At 42.7% G+C, this 21,918-nt stretch overlaps 1 protein-coding gene across 1 annotated transcript in view; it reads right to left on the reverse strand.

Annotated features, from left to right (window-relative positions):
* The window catches only part of LOC308685499 (adenylate cyclase type 4), a 35,244-nt gene extending 16,306 nt beyond the window's left edge, over positions 1-18,938 (reverse strand). Inside the window, exons 1-12 of the mRNA XM_081357299.1 lie at positions 18,784-18,938; positions 16,758-17,230; positions 15,617-15,814; positions 14,501-14,662; positions 14,182-14,331; positions 9,512-9,657; positions 9,130-9,241; positions 8,869-8,996; positions 8,100-8,258; positions 7,867-8,020; positions 3,190-3,375; positions 3,070-3,095 (exon numbers count right to left, since the gene is read on the reverse strand). Coding sequence (XP_081213425.1) covers positions 3,070-3,095; positions 3,190-3,375; positions 7,867-8,020; positions 8,100-8,258; positions 8,869-8,996; positions 9,130-9,241; positions 9,512-9,657; positions 14,182-14,331; positions 14,501-14,662; positions 15,617-15,814; positions 16,758-17,204 — 1,868 coding nt within the window. The 5' untranslated portion in view covers positions 17,205-17,230; positions 18,784-18,938. The remainder of the gene's footprint in view (positions 1-3,069; positions 3,096-3,189; positions 3,376-7,866; positions 8,021-8,099; positions 8,259-8,868; positions 8,997-9,129; positions 9,242-9,511; positions 9,658-14,181; positions 14,332-14,500; positions 14,663-15,616; positions 15,815-16,757; positions 17,231-18,783) is intronic.
* Positions 18,939-21,918: the final 2,980 nt, after the last annotated feature.

The raw sequence follows: 21,918 nt of genomic DNA on the forward strand, positions 1-21,918 counted from the left end.
AATGTGGTGTGTGTGTCCAAGGTAAATTCACTCAGAGTAGGAACAGAAAGCCTGATGTGAGAGCCAAGTCAGCTCTAGAGTTGATACACACCGACTTGGCAGGCCCCATTGCCCCAAAGTCCAGAGAAGGGTATAGGTACGCACTTTCTTTTACTGATGACCATTCAAGTGCAGTGTTTGTGTACTTTCTGAAGCACAAAAGTGACACAGTGGACGCCACAGAGAGGTTCTTAGCTGACACAGCCCCATATGGGAATGTTACATGTATCAGGTCTGATAATGGTGCTGAGTTTACTGGACAGGGTTATCAAGTACTACTTCGCAGGAACAGAATCAGACATGAGACATCAGCACCATACTCACCACACCAGAATGGTACTGCTGAGCGCAACTGGAGAACTCTTTTTGATATAGCTAGATGTATGCTCTTAGAAAGTCAGTTACCCCAGGAGCTATGGCCGTATGCAGTCCAGACAGCAGCAGTGGTGAGGAATAGATGTTTCAACAACCGCACCAAACAAACACCTTACTTTATGCTGACAGGAAGGAAACCTAATATGTCCAGGATGCAGAAGTTTGGTACTGTGTGTTATACCTATAGACAGGACAGGAAGAAGCTAGACTCAAGATCTGACAAAGGCATTTTCGTTGGGTATGATAAGAACAGCCCAGCCTATATGGTCTACTATCCTGACAGTAGAAAGGTGATGAAACACAGACTGGTGAGGTTTATGTCCAATATTGAGGGACAGGAGACTGATGACGTGTCTGATGATGATGACGTTGGTGTGCAGGATAGCACAACCAGACCTGACCCTGACAAACCCAAGCAGTGCGACATTCCAGAGACTATGCTAGGTCCAAGCCAGATAAGTCTACAGTCAACTGAGGTCAAGCCAGAATCGTATTCTCCAGATACCCTGAGTAGAGAGAGGAGATACCCTGGTAGAGAGAGAAGGAGGCCAGATTTCTATGGGGTGGAGAGTGATCAGGTGCAGATCAGCATTGATTATTGCTATAAGATGGTTTCCAATGTACCTCAGACTTTCAGAGAAGCTGTGACTTCATCTGACTCAAGAGAGTGGGTAGATGCAATGGATGAGGAGATGAAATCACTGAGGGATAACACCACATTTACTTTGACCACCCTACCTGATGGCAAGAAAGCAGTGGGGGGTAGATGGGTGTATGCTATCAAAACCAATGCTGATGGATCTGACAAGTATAAGGCCCGCTATGTTGCCAAGGGGTATAGTCAGGAGATGGGTGTAGATTATGGAGAAACTTTTTCTCCTACTGCCAACCTTACCAGTGTGAGAGTGTTAATGCAGAAAGCTGCTCAGGAAAATTTGATCCTCCATCAGATGGATGTTAAAACTGCCTACCTACATGCACCGATTGATTATGAAATTTACATGGAACAGCCAGAGGGGTATGATGTAAAATCTCAGACAAATGAGAAAATGGTGTGTAAACTGGAGAAATCATTGTATGGGCTAAAGCAATCAGGTCGAAACTGGAACAAAATGTTACATGACTATCTGTGTGAAAACATCTTTGTACAAAACCCAGCTGACCATTGTGTTTACAAGAGAGAAACAGAACATGAGAAAGTGATAATATTGATATGGGTTGATGACTTATTGATGGTTATTGCTGCCAGTGATGAGAGAGCTTTAAAAACTGTCAAAGAGATGCTTACTGGGAAATTCCAGATGAAAGATTTGGGAAGACTGAAGAATTTTCTAGGTATCACTTTTGACCAGTGTGATGAGGGTGTGACTGTGTCACAGCAGAGTTATGTTGGTAAACTGCTGGAAAGGTTTGACATGCAAGATTGTAAACCCAGGTCGACACCTTGTGAACCAAAATTGAATTACACTGATGGTGATGAAAAGCTGAGTGACCCCAGGAAATACAGAGAGGCAGTGGGTGGCCTAATCTACCTAACCTCATGCACTAGACCTGACCTAAGTTATGTTGTTAGCAAACTGTCCCAGTATTTCAGTGAGCCAACAGAAGAGCAGTGGACAACTGTAAAGCATGTACTGAAATATCTGAAAGGTACACATGACAAGATGCTCTGTTACAGGAAATGTGATGAAGGGTTAAGGTTGGTGACTTACAGTGATGCAGATTGGGCAGGTGATGCAAATGACCGACGTAGTACATCTGGTTATTGTGTTAGCCTATGTAAGAATGGTCCTCTGATTTCTTGGAAGACCAAAAAGCAGCCAACTGTAGCATTATCAACATGTGAGGCTGAGTACATGGCATTGGCTGCCACTATACAAGAGTGTTTGTACTTGACACAATTGCTTGAACATCAGTATGGTGTACCAATGATCTATGAAGACAACCAAGGTACAATTGCATTGGCAAAGAATCCTGTTAGCAGACAGAGATGTAAGCATATTGATATTAAAAAAACATTTTGTGAGATCAACTGTAAACAATGGTGAAGTGTTTTTGGAGTATTGCCCAACAGATCTGATGGTTGCTGACCTAATGACTAAACCAGCTACAAAAGTGAAGTTACTTACCTTTTCCACGTTTTTGTTTGGGTTATAGCCAAGCCAAGATGTAATGCAGTTGGTTTCCATGATGTTTCTTTGTTTTTGTTTGTAAATTATTGTGAATAATGTGTGAGCAAGTGGGGTGTTAATTGATTGATTGGTAAATGAGTATGCTCCCAATTATTGTGGATTCCTCTCAGGTGTGTTTGTCATGTGACCATGCCATGTGATGTTTCTATTTAAGCTGCACCTGTACCAATAAACAATTGATTGTGTGTTCTCACTGCAACCTGTGTGAAGCATGTTTATTGTTTTCGCCGGTATCTAGTCAAGCTCTGTTTAACAATCTGGACAATAACTTTATTCTAGAGCTGCTGTAAAGCTTAAACAATCTCTGTTACTGTAATCTCCTATTATCACTGTAAAGCTGCTTTGAAACAATCTACATTGATAAAAGCGCTGTATAAATGAAGGTGACTTGACTTGACTTAATTACGTTAGTGTTCGCAACTTTCATATCCCTGAAACCACTGAATAAAGCTTATATTTTCACCTGAGAGTGTTCACATCCGGGAGCTCCTGTTGATGAGAAAGTAAACGTGATTAATATGCGCCGTTGAACATATTCAAAGTGATTGAGTGTAATTGGACGGTGATAATGATTGACACTGACTCTCGCCGGCTGTGATTGGCTGATGCCGCTGTTAGTGGTGGGCGGAGCTTCCAGCGAGGCCTCTGATTGGTTGAGTCCATAAAACGGAGTGACGGATTTCCAGTTCTTCAGATACTGCGACATTCGCACCGACGCCCGGAGCTTGTGCCGATCCGTGAGTCTGTTGTTCACTTTCAGCTCATGAGTCTGACACACACAAGAAGAGCCCAAACCATCACGTCTACACCCTTATTTTCTTTATTGTTGAAAGAAATATACTTCTATCCATCGAATATGCATTCAGTTTATCAAAAGTGACAGTAAAGACATTCATAATGCTACAAAAGATTCTATTTCAAATAAATGCTGTTCTTTTCAACTTTCTTTTCATCAAAAAATCCTGAAAAATAAAATGTACTCTAAAATGAATTAATATGGAAACCTTCCAAAATCTGTCATTTTGATTTATTTATTTATTCATGACAGTAATTATTAATGCCAACATACAACAGATTTATTTTAGCATTTATTTTAATTGTAGTAAACTTGGAAAGTCAAAATACTGCTGATTCGATAGTAAGTCAATACTATCGACAGTAAACCATTAGTTAGTAGTCATTGTATTTTATAACTGTAGTTACTAGAGATGTAAAAATTACTGGTAGTTCGGTGATAAGTCAATACTAAAGATAGTAAATCATTAGTTACTTGATGGTTTGTTTACTTACTAACTGAATGACTACTAACTAATGGTTTACTACAGTAGCTTTAGTACTGACTTAGTATCAAAGAACGAGTAATTTTTACATCCCTAGTAAATACTGTGAAAAAAATACACTAACTACTAACCAACATTTACTCTAGTCTTACTCGAGGCTAATCACCTGTGTTGTTGAGTATTACTCGAGGTTAATCACCTGTGTTGTTGAGTCTTACTCGAGGCTAATCACCTGTGTTGTTGAGTCTTACTCGAGGCTAATCACCTGTGTTGTTGAGTCTTACTCGAGGCTAATCACCTGTGTTGCTGAGTCTTACTCGAGGCTAATCACCTGTGTTGTTGAGTCTTACTCGAAGCTAATCACCTGTGTTGTTGAGTCTTACTCGAGGCTAATCACCTGTGTTGTTGAGTCTTACTCGAGGCTAATCACCTGTGTTGTTGAGTCTTACTCGAGGCTAATCACCTGTGTTGTTGAGTCTTACTCGAGGCTAATCACCTGTGTTGTTGAGTCTTACTCGAGGCTAATCACCTGTGTTGTTGAGTCTTACTCGAGGCTAATCACCTGTGTTGTTGAGTCTTACTCGAGGCTAATCACCTGTGTTGTTGAGTCTTACTCGAGGCTAATCACCTGTGTTGTTGAGTCTTACTCGAGGCTAATCACCTGTGTTGTTGAGTCTTACTCGAGGCTAATCACCTGTGTTGTTGAGTCTTACTCGAGGCTAATCACCTGTGTTGTTGAGTCTTACTCGAGGCTAATCACCTGTGTTGTTGAGTCTTACTCGAGGCTAATCACCTGTGTTGTTGAGTCTTACTCGAGGCTAATCACCTGTGTTGTTGAGTCTTACTCGAGGCTAATCACCTGTGTTGTTGAGTCTTACTCGAGGCTAATCACCTGTGTTGTTGAGTCTTACTCGAGGCTAATCACCTGTGTTGTTGAGTCTTACTCGAGGCTAATCACCTGTGTTGTTGAGTCTTACTCGAGGCTAATCACCTGTGTTGTTGAGTCTTACTCGAGGCTAATCACCTGTGTTGTTGAGTCTTACTCGAGGTTAATCACCTGTGTTTTCTTGAGTCTTACTCGAGGCTAATCACCTGTGTTGTTGAGTCTTACTCGAGGTTAATCACCTGTGTTTTCTTGAGTCTTACTCGAGGCTAATCACCTGTGTTGTTGAGTCTTACTCGAGGTTAATCACCTGTGTTTTCTTGAGTCTTACTCGAGGCTAATCACCTGTGTTGTTGAGTCTTACTCGAGGCTAATCACCTGTGTTGTTGAGTCCTACGCGAGGCTAATCACCTGTGTTGTTGAGTCTTACTCGAGGCTAATCACCTGTGTTGTTGAGTCTTACTCGAGGTTAATCACCTGTGTTTTCTTGAGTCTTACTCGAGGCTAATCACCTGTGTTGTTGAGTCTTACTCGAGGTTAATCACCTGTGTTTTCTTGAGTCTTACTCGAGGCTAATCACCTGTGTTGTTGAGTCTTACTCGAGGCTAATCACCTGTGTTGTTGAGTCCTACGCGAGGCTAATCACCTGTGTTGTTGAGTCTTACTCGAGGCTAATCACCTGTGTTGTTGAGTCTTACTCGAGGCTAATCACCTGTGTTGTTGAGTCTTACTCGAGGTTAATCACCTGTGTTTTCTTGAGTCTTACTCGAGGCTAATCACCTGTGTTGTTGAGTCTTACTCGAGGTTAATCACCTGTGTTTTCTTGAGTCTTACTCGAGGCTAATCACCTGTGTTGTTGAGTCTTACTCGAGGCTAATCACCTGTGTTGTTGAGTCCTACGCGAGGCTAATCACCTGTGTTGTTGAGTCTTACTCGAGGCTAATCACCTGTGTTGTTGAGTCTTACTCGAGGCTAATCACCTGTGTTGTTGAGTCTTACTCGAGGCTAATCACCTGTGTTGTTGAGTCCTACGCGAGGCTAATCACCTGTGTTGTTGAGTCTTACTCGAGGCTAATCACCTGTGTTGTTGAGTCTTACTCGAGGCTAATCACCTGTGTTGTTCAGTCTTACTCAAGGTTAATCACCTGTGTTGTTGAGTCTTACTCGAGGCTAATCACCTGTGTTGTTGAGTCTTACTCGAGGCTAATCACCTGTGTTGTTGAGTCTTACTCGAGGCTAATCACCTGTGTTGTTGAGTCTTACTCGAGGTTAATCACCTGTGTTTTCTTGAGTCTTACTCGAGGCTAATCACCTGTGTTGTTGAGTCTTACTCGAGGTTAATCACCTGTGTTTTCTTGAGTCTTACTCGAGGCTAATCACCTGTGTTGTTGAGTCTTACTCGAGGCTAATCACCTGTGTTGTTGAGTCCTACGCGAGGCTAATCACCTGTGTTGTTGAGTCTTACTCGAGGCTAATCACCTGTGTTGTTGAGTCTTACTCGAGGCTAATCACCTGTGTTGTTGAGTCTTACTCGAGGCTAATCACCTGTGTTGTTGAGTCCTACGCGAGGCTAATCACCTGTGTTGTTGAGTCTTACTCGAGGCTAATCACCTGTGTTGTTGAGTCTTACTCGAGGCTAATCACCTGTGTTGTTCAGTCTTACTCGAGGTTAATCACCTGTGTTGTTGAGTCTTACTCGAGGCTGATCACCTGTGTTGTTGAGTCTTACTCAAGGCTAATCACCTGTGTTGTTGAGTCTTACTCGAGGCTAATCACCTGTGTTGTTGAGTCTTACTCGAGGCTAATCACCTGTGTTGTTGAGTCTTACTCGAGGCTAATCACCTGTGTTGTTGAGTCTTACTCGAGGTTAATCACCTGTGTTGTTCAGTCTTACTCGAGGTTAATCACCTGTGTTGTTGAGTCTTACTCGAGGCTAATCACCTGTGTTGTTGAGTCTTACTCGAGGCTAATCACCTGTGTTGTTGAGTCTTACTCAAGGTTAATCACCTGTGTTGCTGAGTCTTACTCGAGGTTAATCACCTGTGTTGTTGAGTCTTACTCGAGGCTAATCACCTGTGTTGTTGAGTCTTACTCGAGGCTAATCACCTGTGTTGTTGAGTCTTACTCGAGGCTAATCACCTGTGTTGAGTCTTACTCGAGGCTAATCACCTGTGTTGTTGAGTCTTACTCGAGGTTAATCACCTGTGTTGTTGAGTCTTACTCGAGGCTAATCACCTGTGTTGTTCAGTCTTACTCGAGGTTAATCACCTGTGTTGTTGAGTCTTACTCGAGGCTAATCACCTGTGTTGTTGAGTCTTACTCAAGGCTAATCACCTGTGTTGTTGAGTCTTACTCGAGGCTAATCACCTGTGTTGTTGAGTCTTACTCGAGGCTAATCACCTGTGTTGTTCAGTCTTACTCGAGGTTAATCACCTGTGTTGTTGAGTCTTACTCGAGGCTAATCACCTGTGTTGTTGAGTCTTACTCGAAGCTAATCACCTGTGTTGTTGAGTCTTACTCGAGGCTAATCACCTGTGTTGTTGAGTCTTACTCGAGGCTAATCACCTGTGTTGTTGAGTCTTACTCGAGGCTAATCACCTGTGTTGTTGAGTCTTACTCGAGGTTAATCACCTGTGTTGTTGAGTCTTACTCGAGGCTAATCACCTGTGTTGTTGAGTCTTACTCGAGGCTAATCACCTGTGTTGTTGAGTCTTACTCGAGGCTAATCACCTGTGTTGTTGAGTCTTACTCGAGGCTAATCACCTGTGTTGTTGAGTCTTACTCGAGGCTAATCACCTGTGTTGTTGAGTCTTACTCGAGGCTAATCACCTGTGTTGTTGAGTCTTACTCGAGGTTAATCACCTGTGTTTTCTTGAGTCTTACTCTAGGTTAATCACCTGTGTTGTTGAGTCTTACTCGAGGTTAATCACCTGTGTTGTTGAGTCTTACTCGAGGCTAATCACCTGTGTTTTCTTGAGTCTTACTCGAGGCTAATCACCTGTGTTGTTGAGTCTTACTCGAGGCTAATCACCTGTGTTGTTGAGTCTTACTCGAGGCTAATCACCTGTGTTGTTGAGTCTTACTCGAGGCTAATCACCTGTGTTGTTGTACTGCACTGTTCTGTATTAGGATCAATGACCAGGAATGTTCTCCTTCCCTTCAAACTCGAATCCCGACTCCCACCGTCTCCCTCCTCCACCTGATATTTCCCATCCAGGTGACCCAGCGTCTCCTCCGTGATGTGAACTCTCCTGTGAGGGACCGTAATCATCACTAATATAACTAGGATAATCAGGAACGAGAGGAAAAGCGCTAATGTGTGATAGATACCCAGGCACTCCTCCAGACTCCATGTGATTGGCTAGAGTCACGTCATCTGACCAGACATCGTACTGCCACTTCTGAAGGCCGATCACGCCGCACAGAACGTTACCCGTGTGCACGCCTACACGCATGTTGATGTTCACTTCCGTCGCTTCCCTCAGCTTACTGCAAGGGTCAAAGGTCAAATAACCTCACTTTAAAAGGATAGTTCTCCCAAAAAGGAAAATTAGCCCATGATTTACTCTCCCTCAAGCCATCCTAGGTGTATATGACATTCTTCTTTCAGACGAAAAGTTATATTAAAAAAATCGAAGTTATATTAAAAAATGTCCTGGCTCTTCCAAGCTTTATAATGGCAGTGAATGGCCGTTTCTGTTTTAAAGTGTTTTAAAGTCCATAAAAGTGCATCTATCCATCATAAAAGTGCATCTATCCATCATAAAAGTGCATCTATCCATCATAAAAGTGCATCTATCCATCATAAAAGTGCATCTGTCCATCATCAAAGTGCATAAGTCAATGATTTATGATGGACAGATGCACTTTTATTGACTTCAAAACAAAAAACGGCCATTCACTTCCATTATAAAGCTTGGAAGAGCCAGGACATATTTAAATATAACTCTGATTGTGTTCATCTGAAAGAAGAGTGTCAGATACACCTAGGATGGCTTGAGGGAGAGTAAATCATGGGCTAATTTTCATTTTTGGGAGAACTATCCCTTTAAGGCCAGAACGACTGCTCAGGAGATGTGTTTGTGATGGTGGGACTCACTTTATGGCGCTGCACATGTCCAGGCCCATCTGAACACAGTTGCGCGCGTGAGTAGAGATCGGATCGGGAAGACCGGAGACGCAGTAATAGCAGTCGCCCAGGATCTTGATCCGCAAGCAGCCGTTCTTCTGCAGAGAGCGAGAGGAGCATCAGAGAGGAGTCAGACACGAGAGGAGGAGCACAGAGCAACAGTGTGTGTGTGTGTTCGTGTGTGTGTGTGTGAGAGGAGCTCCACAGAGCAGCAGTGGCGGGTGTCCTCACCTTGGCGATGTCGTCGAACCTGCCGAAGAGCTTGTTGAGCACGGCGACGAGCTCCTCAGGTGTGCAGGTGCTGGACAAGTGTGTGAAGCCCACGATATCAGCGTACAGGATACTGCAGGGTCATAAACACACGTTTACTTCATCCGGCGTGCTCTACTGATAATTAAGGCTTTTATGCACAGGATCAAATTACATTTTAAAATATATTCATTTCAAAATAATTAATTATTCCATACTTTTGATTTACATAAAGTAATTGTGAGAGAGAGAGAGTTTATGTGTGTGTGTGTGTGTGTGTGTGTGTGTGTGTGTGTGTGTGTGTGTGTGTGTTGTGTGTGTGTGTGAGAGAGAGAGAGTTTGTGTGAGTGTGTGTGTGTCACACCTGATGTCTCTGTGCTGTCGGATGTAAAGGCTGTGGAAGTTCGGTTTATTCTCCTCTGTGCTGCACGTGGCGGTCAGACGCTTGACGATCTCGGTCTTCAGCTCCATGGCGATGTACCGCGGCAAGACCGACAGCAGCAGATGCTCCTGAACACACGGGTTAGCGGAAAACTGGTTAAAGACTATTCCGTTAAGAATTAAATCTATTCTGTTTAAGCAAACACATCACAAGGGACTATTATGTTTAATTTAATTTAATAAACTGCCATGTTTTATAATTCATTAGTCTAAACATAGACTGTTTATGGAAACTTGTTTCTGCCACAGAATCTAATAAAAGGTAATTCCGAGTTTATATGACTTTTTCTCTTAGAATTGTTAGATATAAATTACAAATGCGAGTTATAAAGCCTCAATTGTGAGATATAAACTTGCAACTACAAGGGAAAAAAATGTCAGAACTGTGGGATAAAAAGTCGCAATAGTGTTCAACAGCTGCGCTGGTTCCGGAGGTATCATTTCCATTCATTTCGCTTTAAAAGTCTTCATAAACGCATTATAATCCATGAACCAAACCAACCAGCTACGAGGAGAATCACAACACTACAAACTTTGATTTGAAGCAAAAAAAAAGTTTTGAAAATAGGACAAAAACACAAAGGTTCAAGACTGTGAACGAGCCGGTTACTGTCGTAACCCGTGTCCCTGAAGGAAGCAACGAAGACATTACGTCGAAAGGCAATATGGAGTCTCATTTGGAAGCCCGATCACCTTTGAGTGGTAAGAAAACGGGCCAAGGGACATTGGCAAGATAAATTTGCATAGTAATGGTTACATAACACTTGGGAAGCGTGCCGAGTCCAGATGGAAAGGGACAGTACGGAGGCAACATGTTGAAGATACAAATATGGACTGACCCGTAGGGCAATGCTACATATGGAAGATCAGGGAAGGAACAGGGATGGAACCACTACAGACGCAGAGACGTGGCAGAGCGAAATCTGCCCAGGGAAAGACACGGGTTTGCAGACAGGAGAACCGTACCGTGGAAGATTACACATCTGGGATTACCCAGAGGGAACCGCAACATGTGGGACATCTAGCCCAGCACAGGGACTGGCCAACTGGGCATGCAACTCAAGTACTGGGCTTGGCATCTGACTGCCGAAGGATGCTTGGAGGAAACTCCATCCAGGGTTTGCCAAGTAGGGAACTCACCTGGAAAGCATTCTTATCCCCCTCATAGAGCGGGAACACAGCGAGCGAGACACAGAGTCGAAAGACTGATGTAAAGGTGTCTCACTAGGGAGCTCAATCACCTTCAAATGGTAAGAAAACGGGCCAATGGACATTGGCAAGTGAGATTTGCATGGCAAGTCACTCCCCTGGTTTGTCAATTAGGGAACTCACCTGGAGAGTAAGGAAGTGGTCGTATCCCTCCTTAGAGCAAGACACAGAGCCAGTCTTCCCGCATATTACCTGTTTGTACCAAACACATGGTTTGCATGAGTTTGCATGTTCACCACCTGATCCCCGATAAGGAGTAGTGGGAACTTTGGGCACATATCCGGGCCGGGGTCTCAGCGTTATGTGAGAGTCAGCCGGTCCAAATTCCAGACACGTTTTTCTGACCAAAAATGCCTACAGGACCCCCACCCTCTGGATAGATGTGAGCGCAGTCAGGAGAAACAGGATCTTAAGCTTGACTGACTGTAGGGGCTCAAAGGGCGCTCTCCGTAGGGCTTTAAGTTGAGCATAGAGGAAACAAGAGGGGATGAGGCGTGGCCGAGGAGGATTTAGTCTCCTCTCAGGAACTTGATATCAGGGCATGCTTTCCCAAAGGCTCACCGTCTACTACAATGGGCAACATACACTTTTAAGGTTGAGGGAACCTCTCCTGCAGGAAGGAAAACCCAGAGCTGATTGGACCAACTGGGAAACTACCCAACTGGAAGAACACCAATCCATTTTCCCGGGAGTGTGAGCTGTCGGCTGCATGATTGAGCTCGCCCAGAATGAGCCGACCTGAGCCGCTGCTGACTCCAGAGGAGGAGATGGCGAGCAATTCTGGAGGCATTGGTTGTGACAAAAGCGTGCCTGGACACTTGTTCTAAGGGCACTCCGGCCTGTAGAGAGGCAAGGCGTAAGCCACGGGCTGAAAGTGCGGCGGCAGATCGGGGCGAGGGTCACCTGATGTGTGCCCATGCCCATCTCAGTGCTCAATCACAGCACCGTGACCACGGCTGCGGATGCCATATGATGATAAAATTAATAACAAAATACAAATACAAAACTTAATAATAAAATTAAATTAACAAAATCATTTGAAAATAATAAAAACAATTATCAGTGCTATTATTATGACCGCCGCTAGCGTAGCTAGCGAAAGCGGTCATATAGGGATTGTCAAAGTTTTTTTTTTTTTTTTTCCCGTCACCTTACTGAATTTTTCGGCAACGATACCAGGGACACCGAAGCACCGGGGAACATGAAATTTGGTGGGCATGTAGCCCCACTAGACTTCTAAGGAAAAATTTCGTTTGGTCCCCGGTGGCCACTCCCCCCCCGCGCTGGGCCCCTCCAAACCCCAAAAAATGCAGTTTTTCCTAAATAACTACCTGAACCGTGGCACCGAGGATGAAGAAATTTTTATGGTATGTTGGTCTACTAGACTTTTACGGAAAAATTTCGTTTGGTCCCCGGGGGCCACTTCCCCCCCCCCCGCGCTGGGGCCCCCGTAAATTTTTCGTCAACGATACCAGGGACACCGAAACACCGGGGAACATGAAATTTGGTGGGCATGTAGCCCCACTAGACTTCTAAGGAAAAATTTCGTTTGGTCCCCGGGGGCCACTCCCCCCCCGCGCTGGGCCCCCCCAAACCCAAAAAAATGCAGTTTTTCCTAAATAACTACCTGAACCGTGGCACCGAGGATGAAGAAATTTTTATGGTATGTTGGTCTACTAGAGTTTTACGGAAAAATTTCGTTTGGTCCGCGGGGGCCACTTCCCCCCCCCGCGCTGGGGCCCCCGTAAATTTTTCGTCAACGATACCAGGGACACCGAAACACCGGGGAACATGAAATTTGGTGGGCATGTAGCCCCACTAGACTTCTAAGGAAAAATTTCGTTTGGTCCCCGGGGGCCACTCCCCCCCCGCACTGGGCCCCCCCAAACCCCAAAAAATGCAGTTTTTCCTAAATAACTACCTGAACCGTGGCACAGAGGATGAAGACATTTTTATGGTATGTTGGTCTACTAGACTTTTACGGAAAAATTTCGTTTGGTCCCCGGGGGCCACTTCCCCCCCCCCGCGCTGGGGCCCCCGTAAATTTTTCGTCAACGATACCAGGGACACCGAAGCACCGGGGAACATGAAATTTGGTGGGCATGTAGCCCCACTAGACTTCTACGGAAAAATTTCGTTTGGTCCCCGGGGGCCACTCCCCCCCCCGCGCTGGGCCCCCCCAAACCCAAAAAAATTCAGTTTTTCCTAAATAACTACCTGAACCGTGGCACCGAGGATGAAGAAATTTTTATGGTATGTTGGTCTACTAGACTTTTACGGAAAAATTTCGTTTGGTCCCCGGAGGCCACTTCCCCCCCCGCGCTGGGGCCCCCGTAAATTTTTCGTCAACGATACCAGGGACACCGAAACACCGGGGAACATGAAATTTGGTGGGCATGTAGCCCCACTAGACCTCTACGGAAAAATTTTGTTTGGTCCCCGGGGGCCACTCCCCCCCCCCGTGCTGGGCCCCCCTTAACCCAAAAAAATGCAGTTTTTCCTAAATAACTACCTGAACCGTGGCACAGAGGATGAAGAAATTTTTATGGTATGTTGCTCTTAAGGGCCCACATCAACCTAGCCCATAATCACTCATTTGTGATTTGCGCCCCTCCCATAAAAAATGAAAATGCAATATTATTCTGCTTTAATCGCCCCTATCTTCAGTGGAGATGTTCAGAACTGCACCATATTTCATGTGTATGATTAACTTGACATCCTCTGGGGGTATCCTCTGCTAAGTTTTGTAGAATTTCATCCATGGGGGGGTATAAAATAAATTCATTTATGTGCACATTTAGTGACTGTACACTCATCGGCCTGTAGATGGTGCTGTTGAGCGAAGGGTTGCTGGTTTAGGATGATACTGTCACACACACACATGCAGGAATACAAACAAACGCAAGCATGCACACACACTGACATCCACACGCACAGACACACACCCATACACACATACAAATCCACATGCACAGACACACACACACAAACACACACGCGCACACATGTACGCACACATACATACACGCACAGACACACACACACACACACACACACACACACACACACACACACACACACACACACACAGACACACACATACACAAACACACACACATACACACACACACACACACACACACACACACACACACACAGACAGACATGCACATACTATTACTTTTTTTAGGTATATACATAAACACGCAATACAGCCAAATTACTCCACGTCATTTATTTTTGTGGAAAGCCAGTGCAGGCCTGAGCGGCGGTCATATTTTGTACCGCGATGCGGTACATCTAGTTATTATTATGTGTGCATAGCAACTTCACGTGAGCAGAGTGTTTCAAATCACTTGAATGCATATATATGGGAATCTGTACCTGATCACGTTTCTGTTTGGCCTGTGTGGAGCGGTTTTTGCTGAAATCTTCTCGTTTCTTGCTGGACTTCCTGTGAGCGTGCTCAGTGTGCCAAAGGTGAAACATGCCAACACAGTTGACGCACACAAACAGCACTGCGTTCGCCACCAACTGAGACACACAGAAAGAGGTTTTGAATATGTGTGGTGACAGGCAAATCAGCCGGTGGCCTCCGCTGAACAGCTTTTGCATATAACATTTCCTCTGACCTGCCATGAAGCGTTCAGGTGTTTGTACAGCAGTGCGTTTGAGTGTGTGTGTGAGTGTGTGTGTGTGTTACCTGCACGGCGAGGTCACGTGTCTGCGGACTGGTGACGGACACATATGTACTGATGATGACGATGTGACAAACACTCACTCCGATGCCGAAGCTCAGAGCCCATGAGAGCCTGAGAGGAAGAACCGTATAAACGGACAGTGACAGAAAGAGGAAGAATGCGACCTGAAGATGAAGAACAGCAGGTGTAAAGGCGAAAATCAGTATATCTCAAATATACAGAAGGGTTATTGTTGGTAACCAAAAACTAAAACCATGAAATTGCATTTTTGTTACTTGAAATTAAATAAACGTTAACTAAAATAAATATATAAAAAACAAACTTTTTTTATTTCAGCTAGTTGTCAAGACAATTTTTTTTTTTACTTTTTTTTATTCTCTGAAAATAACAAAAAAACAGCAAAATATTAAAATGAATGGGGTGGGGTGTCGGAGAGAGAAGCATGAAGAGGGAAGTTAGCTAGAGGAGAGATGTCCTAGACAACCACAACGACTAACATTACAATTATATTCTCTTGAATTTTGAAATGGCCGACACACGACCAAAGAGACGACGTTCCGATGAACAAATAGCAAAGAAGAGGGAAAAGGAGAAGGAACGTGTGAAGTCCCGAATTTACATCGGAAAAGCACGGAAGGGAGGGGGAGGGGACGGGATGAGGAGGGGGGAGGGTCGAGCTAGCCTCCATTTTGTTTTACAACACTTCGAAAGTACATCACCCAACATCGCTTAGGGCACCTTTAAGATATTAATAAAAACTACAGACATTAAAAAACTAAAAATAATAAAAATGGCAATAGCACAGCAAATTGAAAACAAAAATATATAAATAAAAAATAAAGCTAAACATTAAAATAACAAAAACTAATAAAAATGACAAAACACAACAAAGTTACTACAATTTTAACTAAAATGAAAATGAAAATGGAAAATATATATAAATTAATTTAAATAAATACATTAACTTAATAAAAAAAATATATATATATATATTATTATTATTATTAAATAATTATATATGACAAAATAATTATATATGACATACATTTATTTTTGTAGTGTGCGAGTGTCCTGTTAATGTTTTGTAAACTAAAACACATAATAAGAGATCCTCTGACCTGGTCCCAGGCGGTGACGACGCCTCCGGTGAAGACGAACACGAAGGCGACGATGAGGAGCAGAGACCAGATCAAGAGCGCGAGTGGCGTCTCTCCCCGCCGAAGCACCGGCAAACACGGCAGACATGCCAGAAGAGCAACGCAGACACACACCACCACACACACCACTGCGAACGCCGCCACGTGAGCGCCAAGGCTCTGCGGGAGCGAGAGAAACCTTCAGTGAGAAACATGGCTGGAAATACTGGGATCTAATGAGTGATTATAATCAAGGTGTTCATCAATACTTTTCCTTCTAAATGAATTGAATGACTTCTCTAGGCTTATGAGATTGTACTTTGTTATAGAAGTTACCAGTGTGATTACTGAAATGTTCTTTTCATGTATTCTTCAAAGTCTGTATTAAATATCTGAGAGGTGACTGAGGGTCTGGCCCAGTGCCAGGAATACAGTAACAGTGCTGGCTCATTTAGCCCGGCTTCCAGAGATGAAATACGGTCTCGGTTTGTTGAAGTCTTTACTTTACTGTTAGATTAAAAGTGTCCTCTCCTTGAGAGAAAGAACGCATTATCTTGATCTCAGGCCTCAGTGAAGGGTATATCTGCTGTGATCTTTGTAACTGTAAGCGGGGTTACGGCCTACGGACTCCTGTTGAGTCTTGAAGCTGACGTCTGACTCGGGGTCTTAATTAAAGGTGCTGTGTGTAACTTTTGTTTTGGTCTGTGTGACTCCGCCCACTGCCAGCTCAGCCAATAGTTTTTCGACACTCCGGGTTGCCAGTTGGCAGGAAACACCGCGTATCGCGGCCATGGAAACGAGCAAACACACTGGGGCAGAGATTGCAGATTCCACACAAGTCTCGATATCCAACTAAAAATCTCTATGAACGAGAGCATATTAAAACGTGGATAAATCAACTCATTAACTTGCAGTCTGTAAGTCTCCTCGGCTTTAATTGTCAATTGTGCTCGTTCCTGTTGCGTGTCCTTAAACTGGCGACCCACGTGAGCGTCGAGTCTGAGGAGGCGGGGAAACAACGATCTCTGATATTTTGAATTTCGACTGCAGTACCGATTTCGACCACTAGCTGTCATTCTTACAGACAGCACCTTTAATCGGATCTGGTCCTAACAGCTCTTACCCTGCCGGTGGACGGGATGATGACGATGATGGTCACGCAGAAGAGAACCGTCAGGAACAGTCCCGACACCATTAGCGGCGTCTCCTCCAGACAGCGCAGGAACGGCATCACACACAAGCAGTTCCGGCGGGATTCCCGCTCTTCGTCGTCTGCGGGAGCCACCAGGAACCTGCTCTGAGAGCTCTGAGAACCCTCAGCGGTGCCATTGGAAGTCCTGGAAGTCTCAGATACAGTCGCCAAACTAAATCTCCTGTCAATGACATCGGGTTCGGTGCCTTCTGGGGCGTTTCGAGAGGAAGAAGCGCTTGTGTTGAGTGCATTTGTGGAGCTGTCCTCATTGGGACCGCGACCCCCTCCGAGGCACGACGTGCGAGGTTTCAGGGCTTCGGGGACGTTCTCCAGCTTGGCCACTCCCAGTTCGATGTAAGCCTTCGTGTTGTCCAGCATTACGGTTGGGGATTTATTTACGTACACTGTAAAAAAAAAAATCCGTTAAATTTACGGTAAAAAATGGCAGCTGTGGTTGCCAGAAATCTACCGTGAAAGCATACAGTAGCAGCATTTTAGGTTTTAAAGACTTAACTTAAAGTTACAGTAAAAAAAACTTTTTCATTATCTGATATAATGTTAATTTACTGACTTATTGATGTACTAATCTGTTTTATACCATTGTAATACACTGATAATCACCCATCACAGCAGTGATGAGAGTCACACGATGAATCAAAGCACATCACACGCTGCTTTTCACAAGAAAGTTAATAGAAATATATAGAAGCTGCATGGAGTCATTCACACAAACACTGAACACCATCATGGTAACACACATGACATTTAAAAAATGCAATAAATATTAATTTAACAACCTTAAATGTAACATAAAACCCTAATGTACATAACTGATTAGAAAAAACTATGAAGAAACAGTAATTTCAACAAAAATACATGTGAATGTGAATGTGTCATGCAGGGAATTGGTTTAAAGTATACAATGACTAAATTTTTTTTTAATTAATGGTATTTTACTGTAAAATTACATTAAATGTATGGTTAGATCTATCACAGTTATTCACAGTATATACAGTAGGACGGAAACTTTCTGTTCACCAATTAACAGTTTTTCACTGTAGCATTTTTTACCGGTTATCAAGTTTTTACGGTATTTTACCGTTAAAATCACGATCATTCTTTACAAGACTCCAAGAGCCTGATTGATTAGTTCTTCATTGAGCGCACTCAATACATAAAACCTCTAATGTACATAACTGATTAGAAAAAAACTAAGAAAAACCATGAAGAAACAGTAATTTCAACAAAAATACATCAAATGTGAAGTGTCACGCAGGGAATTACGGGAATGTCAAATTAGGTTTCAATTATACAATGACTTGTTCTTTTTCACTTCCAAAAAAATTAACATTAATGGTATTTTACTGTAAAATTACATTAGATGTATGGTTAGATCTATCACAGTTATTCACAGCATATACAGTAGTACGGAAACTTTCTGTTAACCAATTAACTGTTTTTCACTTACGGTCTTTTACCGTTAAAATCACGATCATTCTTTACAAGACGCCAAGAGCCTGATTGATTAGTTCTTCATTGAGCGCACTCAATACATAAAACCTCTAATGTACATAACTGATTAGAAAAAAACTAAGAAAAACTATGAAGAAACAGTAATTTCAACAAAAATACATCAAATGTGAAGTGTCACGCAGGGAATTACGGGAATGTCAAATTAGGTTTCAATTATACAATGACTTGTTCTTTTTCACTTCCAAAAAAATGAACATTAATGGTATTTTACTGTAAAATTACATTAGATGTATGGTTAGATCTATCACAGTTATTCACAGCATATACAGTAGTACGGAAACTTTCTGTTAACCAATTAACAGTTTTTCACTTACGGTCTTTTACCGTTAAAATCACGATCATTCTTTACAAGACGCAGAGAGCCTGATTGATTAGTTCTTAATTGAGCGCACTCAATACATAGATAAATAATGTCAAAACTTACATCGTCCAGATCAACTGAGGGAAAGTGAGGGTTTGAGAGCAGATGCAGTTGTTTCACAAATGAATGTTCTCAGAGGTTTTCAAAAGGCGCTCGTCGGTCTTCTGAAGCAAATCCGTGTAGGGAAGCTCCGCTCCGGGATCTGTACGCCATCACATCTGCGCTTGAAGAACACAACGGCCGAAAGAAGAGAAACACTTCAAATCAATAAAAACATTAGTTAACATGGACTAATAATGAACCGCATTTAGCTATACATAATTTATTAATCTTTTGTTAATGTTACTAATGCTTAATGGTTCACATTAGTTACTGCACTGTGAATAACATAAACGAACAATGAAGAGCTGTATTTTTATCAAGTAACATTAACAAAGATTAACAAATACTGTAACAAATGTACTACTAGTTCATGTTAGTTAATACATTAACTAATAAACCTTATTCTAAACCAAAAACTTGCAGCTTGTCAAAGACTACACAGTTTTAAACATGAGAGAAATGTACAACTTCCCATGTAATTCTATTGTGTTAGGAGTCAGTGTGACCCACACATTTAATTAGCAGCACAGACATAGTAAATAATAATTATATATAGTATCTATCATTATTTGCACTTGTGTAAGTATTTATTGCTATTTGTTCTCCCTCTTCATTTTTGTCATGTCTGGTTCTCAAACTGGTTCTTGCAATTCTTTTCAGTCTAGCAACAAACACAAACACACACACACAAACACACACATAAACTCCCTTTGACATTTTTTGTTCGGCTGTGAAACTGACAAGAAACGGCCAATTCTTACTGGATGATTCAGAAGTACATTTTTGAGTCTTACATTTGTGTTTGAGAAGCTAAAAAGGTTTTCCGGGGTTTTTTATTTTTATTTTTTTTAATTACCTATGAATTGTCATTTAAGTGAAAATACTGAACTTAAATATACAAGCTTGATAAAAATTATCATTCTAGAAGAAGATTTCAGATGGCACTTAGAGGCTTTTGCATCTGAACTCTTCATATATTCCCCTAATTTCAGGAAGAAATAAAAAGTGTAACCAGTGTTTCAGGCGGTCAGAGTTTAAAATAACTATTTTCTCTTACTCTGAAGTATATTTTAATAATCTAAAGAGCATTATTCTGCTATTAACAACCTTTTGTGCAGTGGAAGCATGACGAACCTTCATTTGTAAGAGTGTGATGGAGACGTCAGTCAGTAACCCGGCTCTGAGTGACGACAGGTTTACAGTGAAACACCACGAGAAACATGTCATTTCACTGCCAAATCAGATCTGAGATAAAGTACACCTGGGCTTCTTCCTATTTATACACTGAATGCTGTAAATGAACATGTACACAGATAATAACGCTGACAACAGCTCACACACACACACACACACACACACTGACACACACATGCAAATGCTCTCATTTCACTAAAGTTCAACATTCAACCACTAACATTCACAACATTCAAACACATGTAAAGAAAAGGAAAAAACGAGAACAACTGTGACGTGTGTGTTTATAGTGTGTGTCTGCCTGGACAAAACAGACAAAAGCTTCTGATGTCACGATCAAAGTGAATTTACGTGAACAGGATGAACTGGATACAGCGAATATTTCTTACACACACCAGAAACACCCAATTACACACACACACACACACACACACACACACACACACACACACACACACACACACACACACACACACACACACACCAGAAACACCCAATTACACACACACACACACACACACACACACACACACACACACACACACACACACACACACACACACACACACACACACACACACACACACACACACACTCACCTGTGGAACCAGTGTCTGTTGCCTTAGCAGAAACACCCAATCACACACACACACACTTAATATTCAGCAATATTATTGATCTGCCTGCATTGACACTATTATATGAGACCTGAGCTGACCAGGACGATGACATCACTGTTTTCTCCAGAGCGGCTGTGTGTGTGTGTGTGTGTGTGTGTGTGTGTGTGTGTGTGTGTGTGTGTGTGTGTGTGTGTGTGTGTGTATACACACATAAAACAAACTTTGTTTCATTATTTTCCTGTTCTCTCTGTAAAGCTGCTTTGAAACACTCTGTGTTGTAAATAGTGCTATATAAATAAAGGTGACTTGGCACGACACACACACACACACACACACACACACACACACACACACACACACACACACACACACACACACACACACACACACACACACACACACACACACACACACTCACCTGTGGAACCAGTGTCTGTTGCCTTAGCAGAAACACCCAATCACACACACACACACTTAATATTCAGCAATATTATTGATCTGCCTGCATTGACACTATTATATGAGACCTGAGCTGACCAGGACGATGACATCACTGTTTTCTCCAGAGCGGCTGTGTGTGTGTGTGTGTGTGTGTGTGTGTGTGTGTGTGTGTGTGTGTGTGTGTGTGTGTGTGTGTGTGTGTGTGTGTGTGTGTGTGTGTATGTGTATACACACATAAAACAAACTTTGTTTCATTATTTTCCTGTTCTCTCTGTAAAGCTGCTTTGAAACACTCTGTGTTGTAAATAGTGCTATATAAATAAAGGTGACTTGGCACGACACACACACACACACACACACACACACACACACACACACACACACACACACACACACACACACACACACACACACACACACACACACACACACACACACACACACACACACTCACCTGTGGAACCAGTGTCTGTTGCCTTAGCAGAAACACCCAATCACACACACACACACTTAATATTCAGCAATATTATTGATCTGCCTGCATTGACACTATTATATGAGACCTGAGCTGACCAGGACGATGACATCACTGTTTTCTCCAGAGCGGCTGTGTGTGTGTGTGTGTGTGTGTGTGTGTGTGTGTGTGTGTGTGTGTGTGTGTGTGTGTGTGTGTGTGTGTGTGTGTGTGTGTGTGTGTGTGTGTATGTGTATACACACATAAAACAAACTTTGTTTCATTATTTTCCTGTTCTCTCTGTAAAGCTGCTTTGAAACACTCTGTGTTGTAAATAGTGCTATATAAATAAAGGTGACTTGGCACGACACACACACACACACACAC

The sequence above is a fragment of the Scardinius erythrophthalmus genome, assembly GCF_964197995.2.
Source record: "Scardinius erythrophthalmus genome assembly, chromosome: 2".
Lineage (NCBI taxonomy): Eukaryota > Metazoa > Chordata > Actinopteri > Cypriniformes > Leuciscidae > Scardinius > Scardinius erythrophthalmus.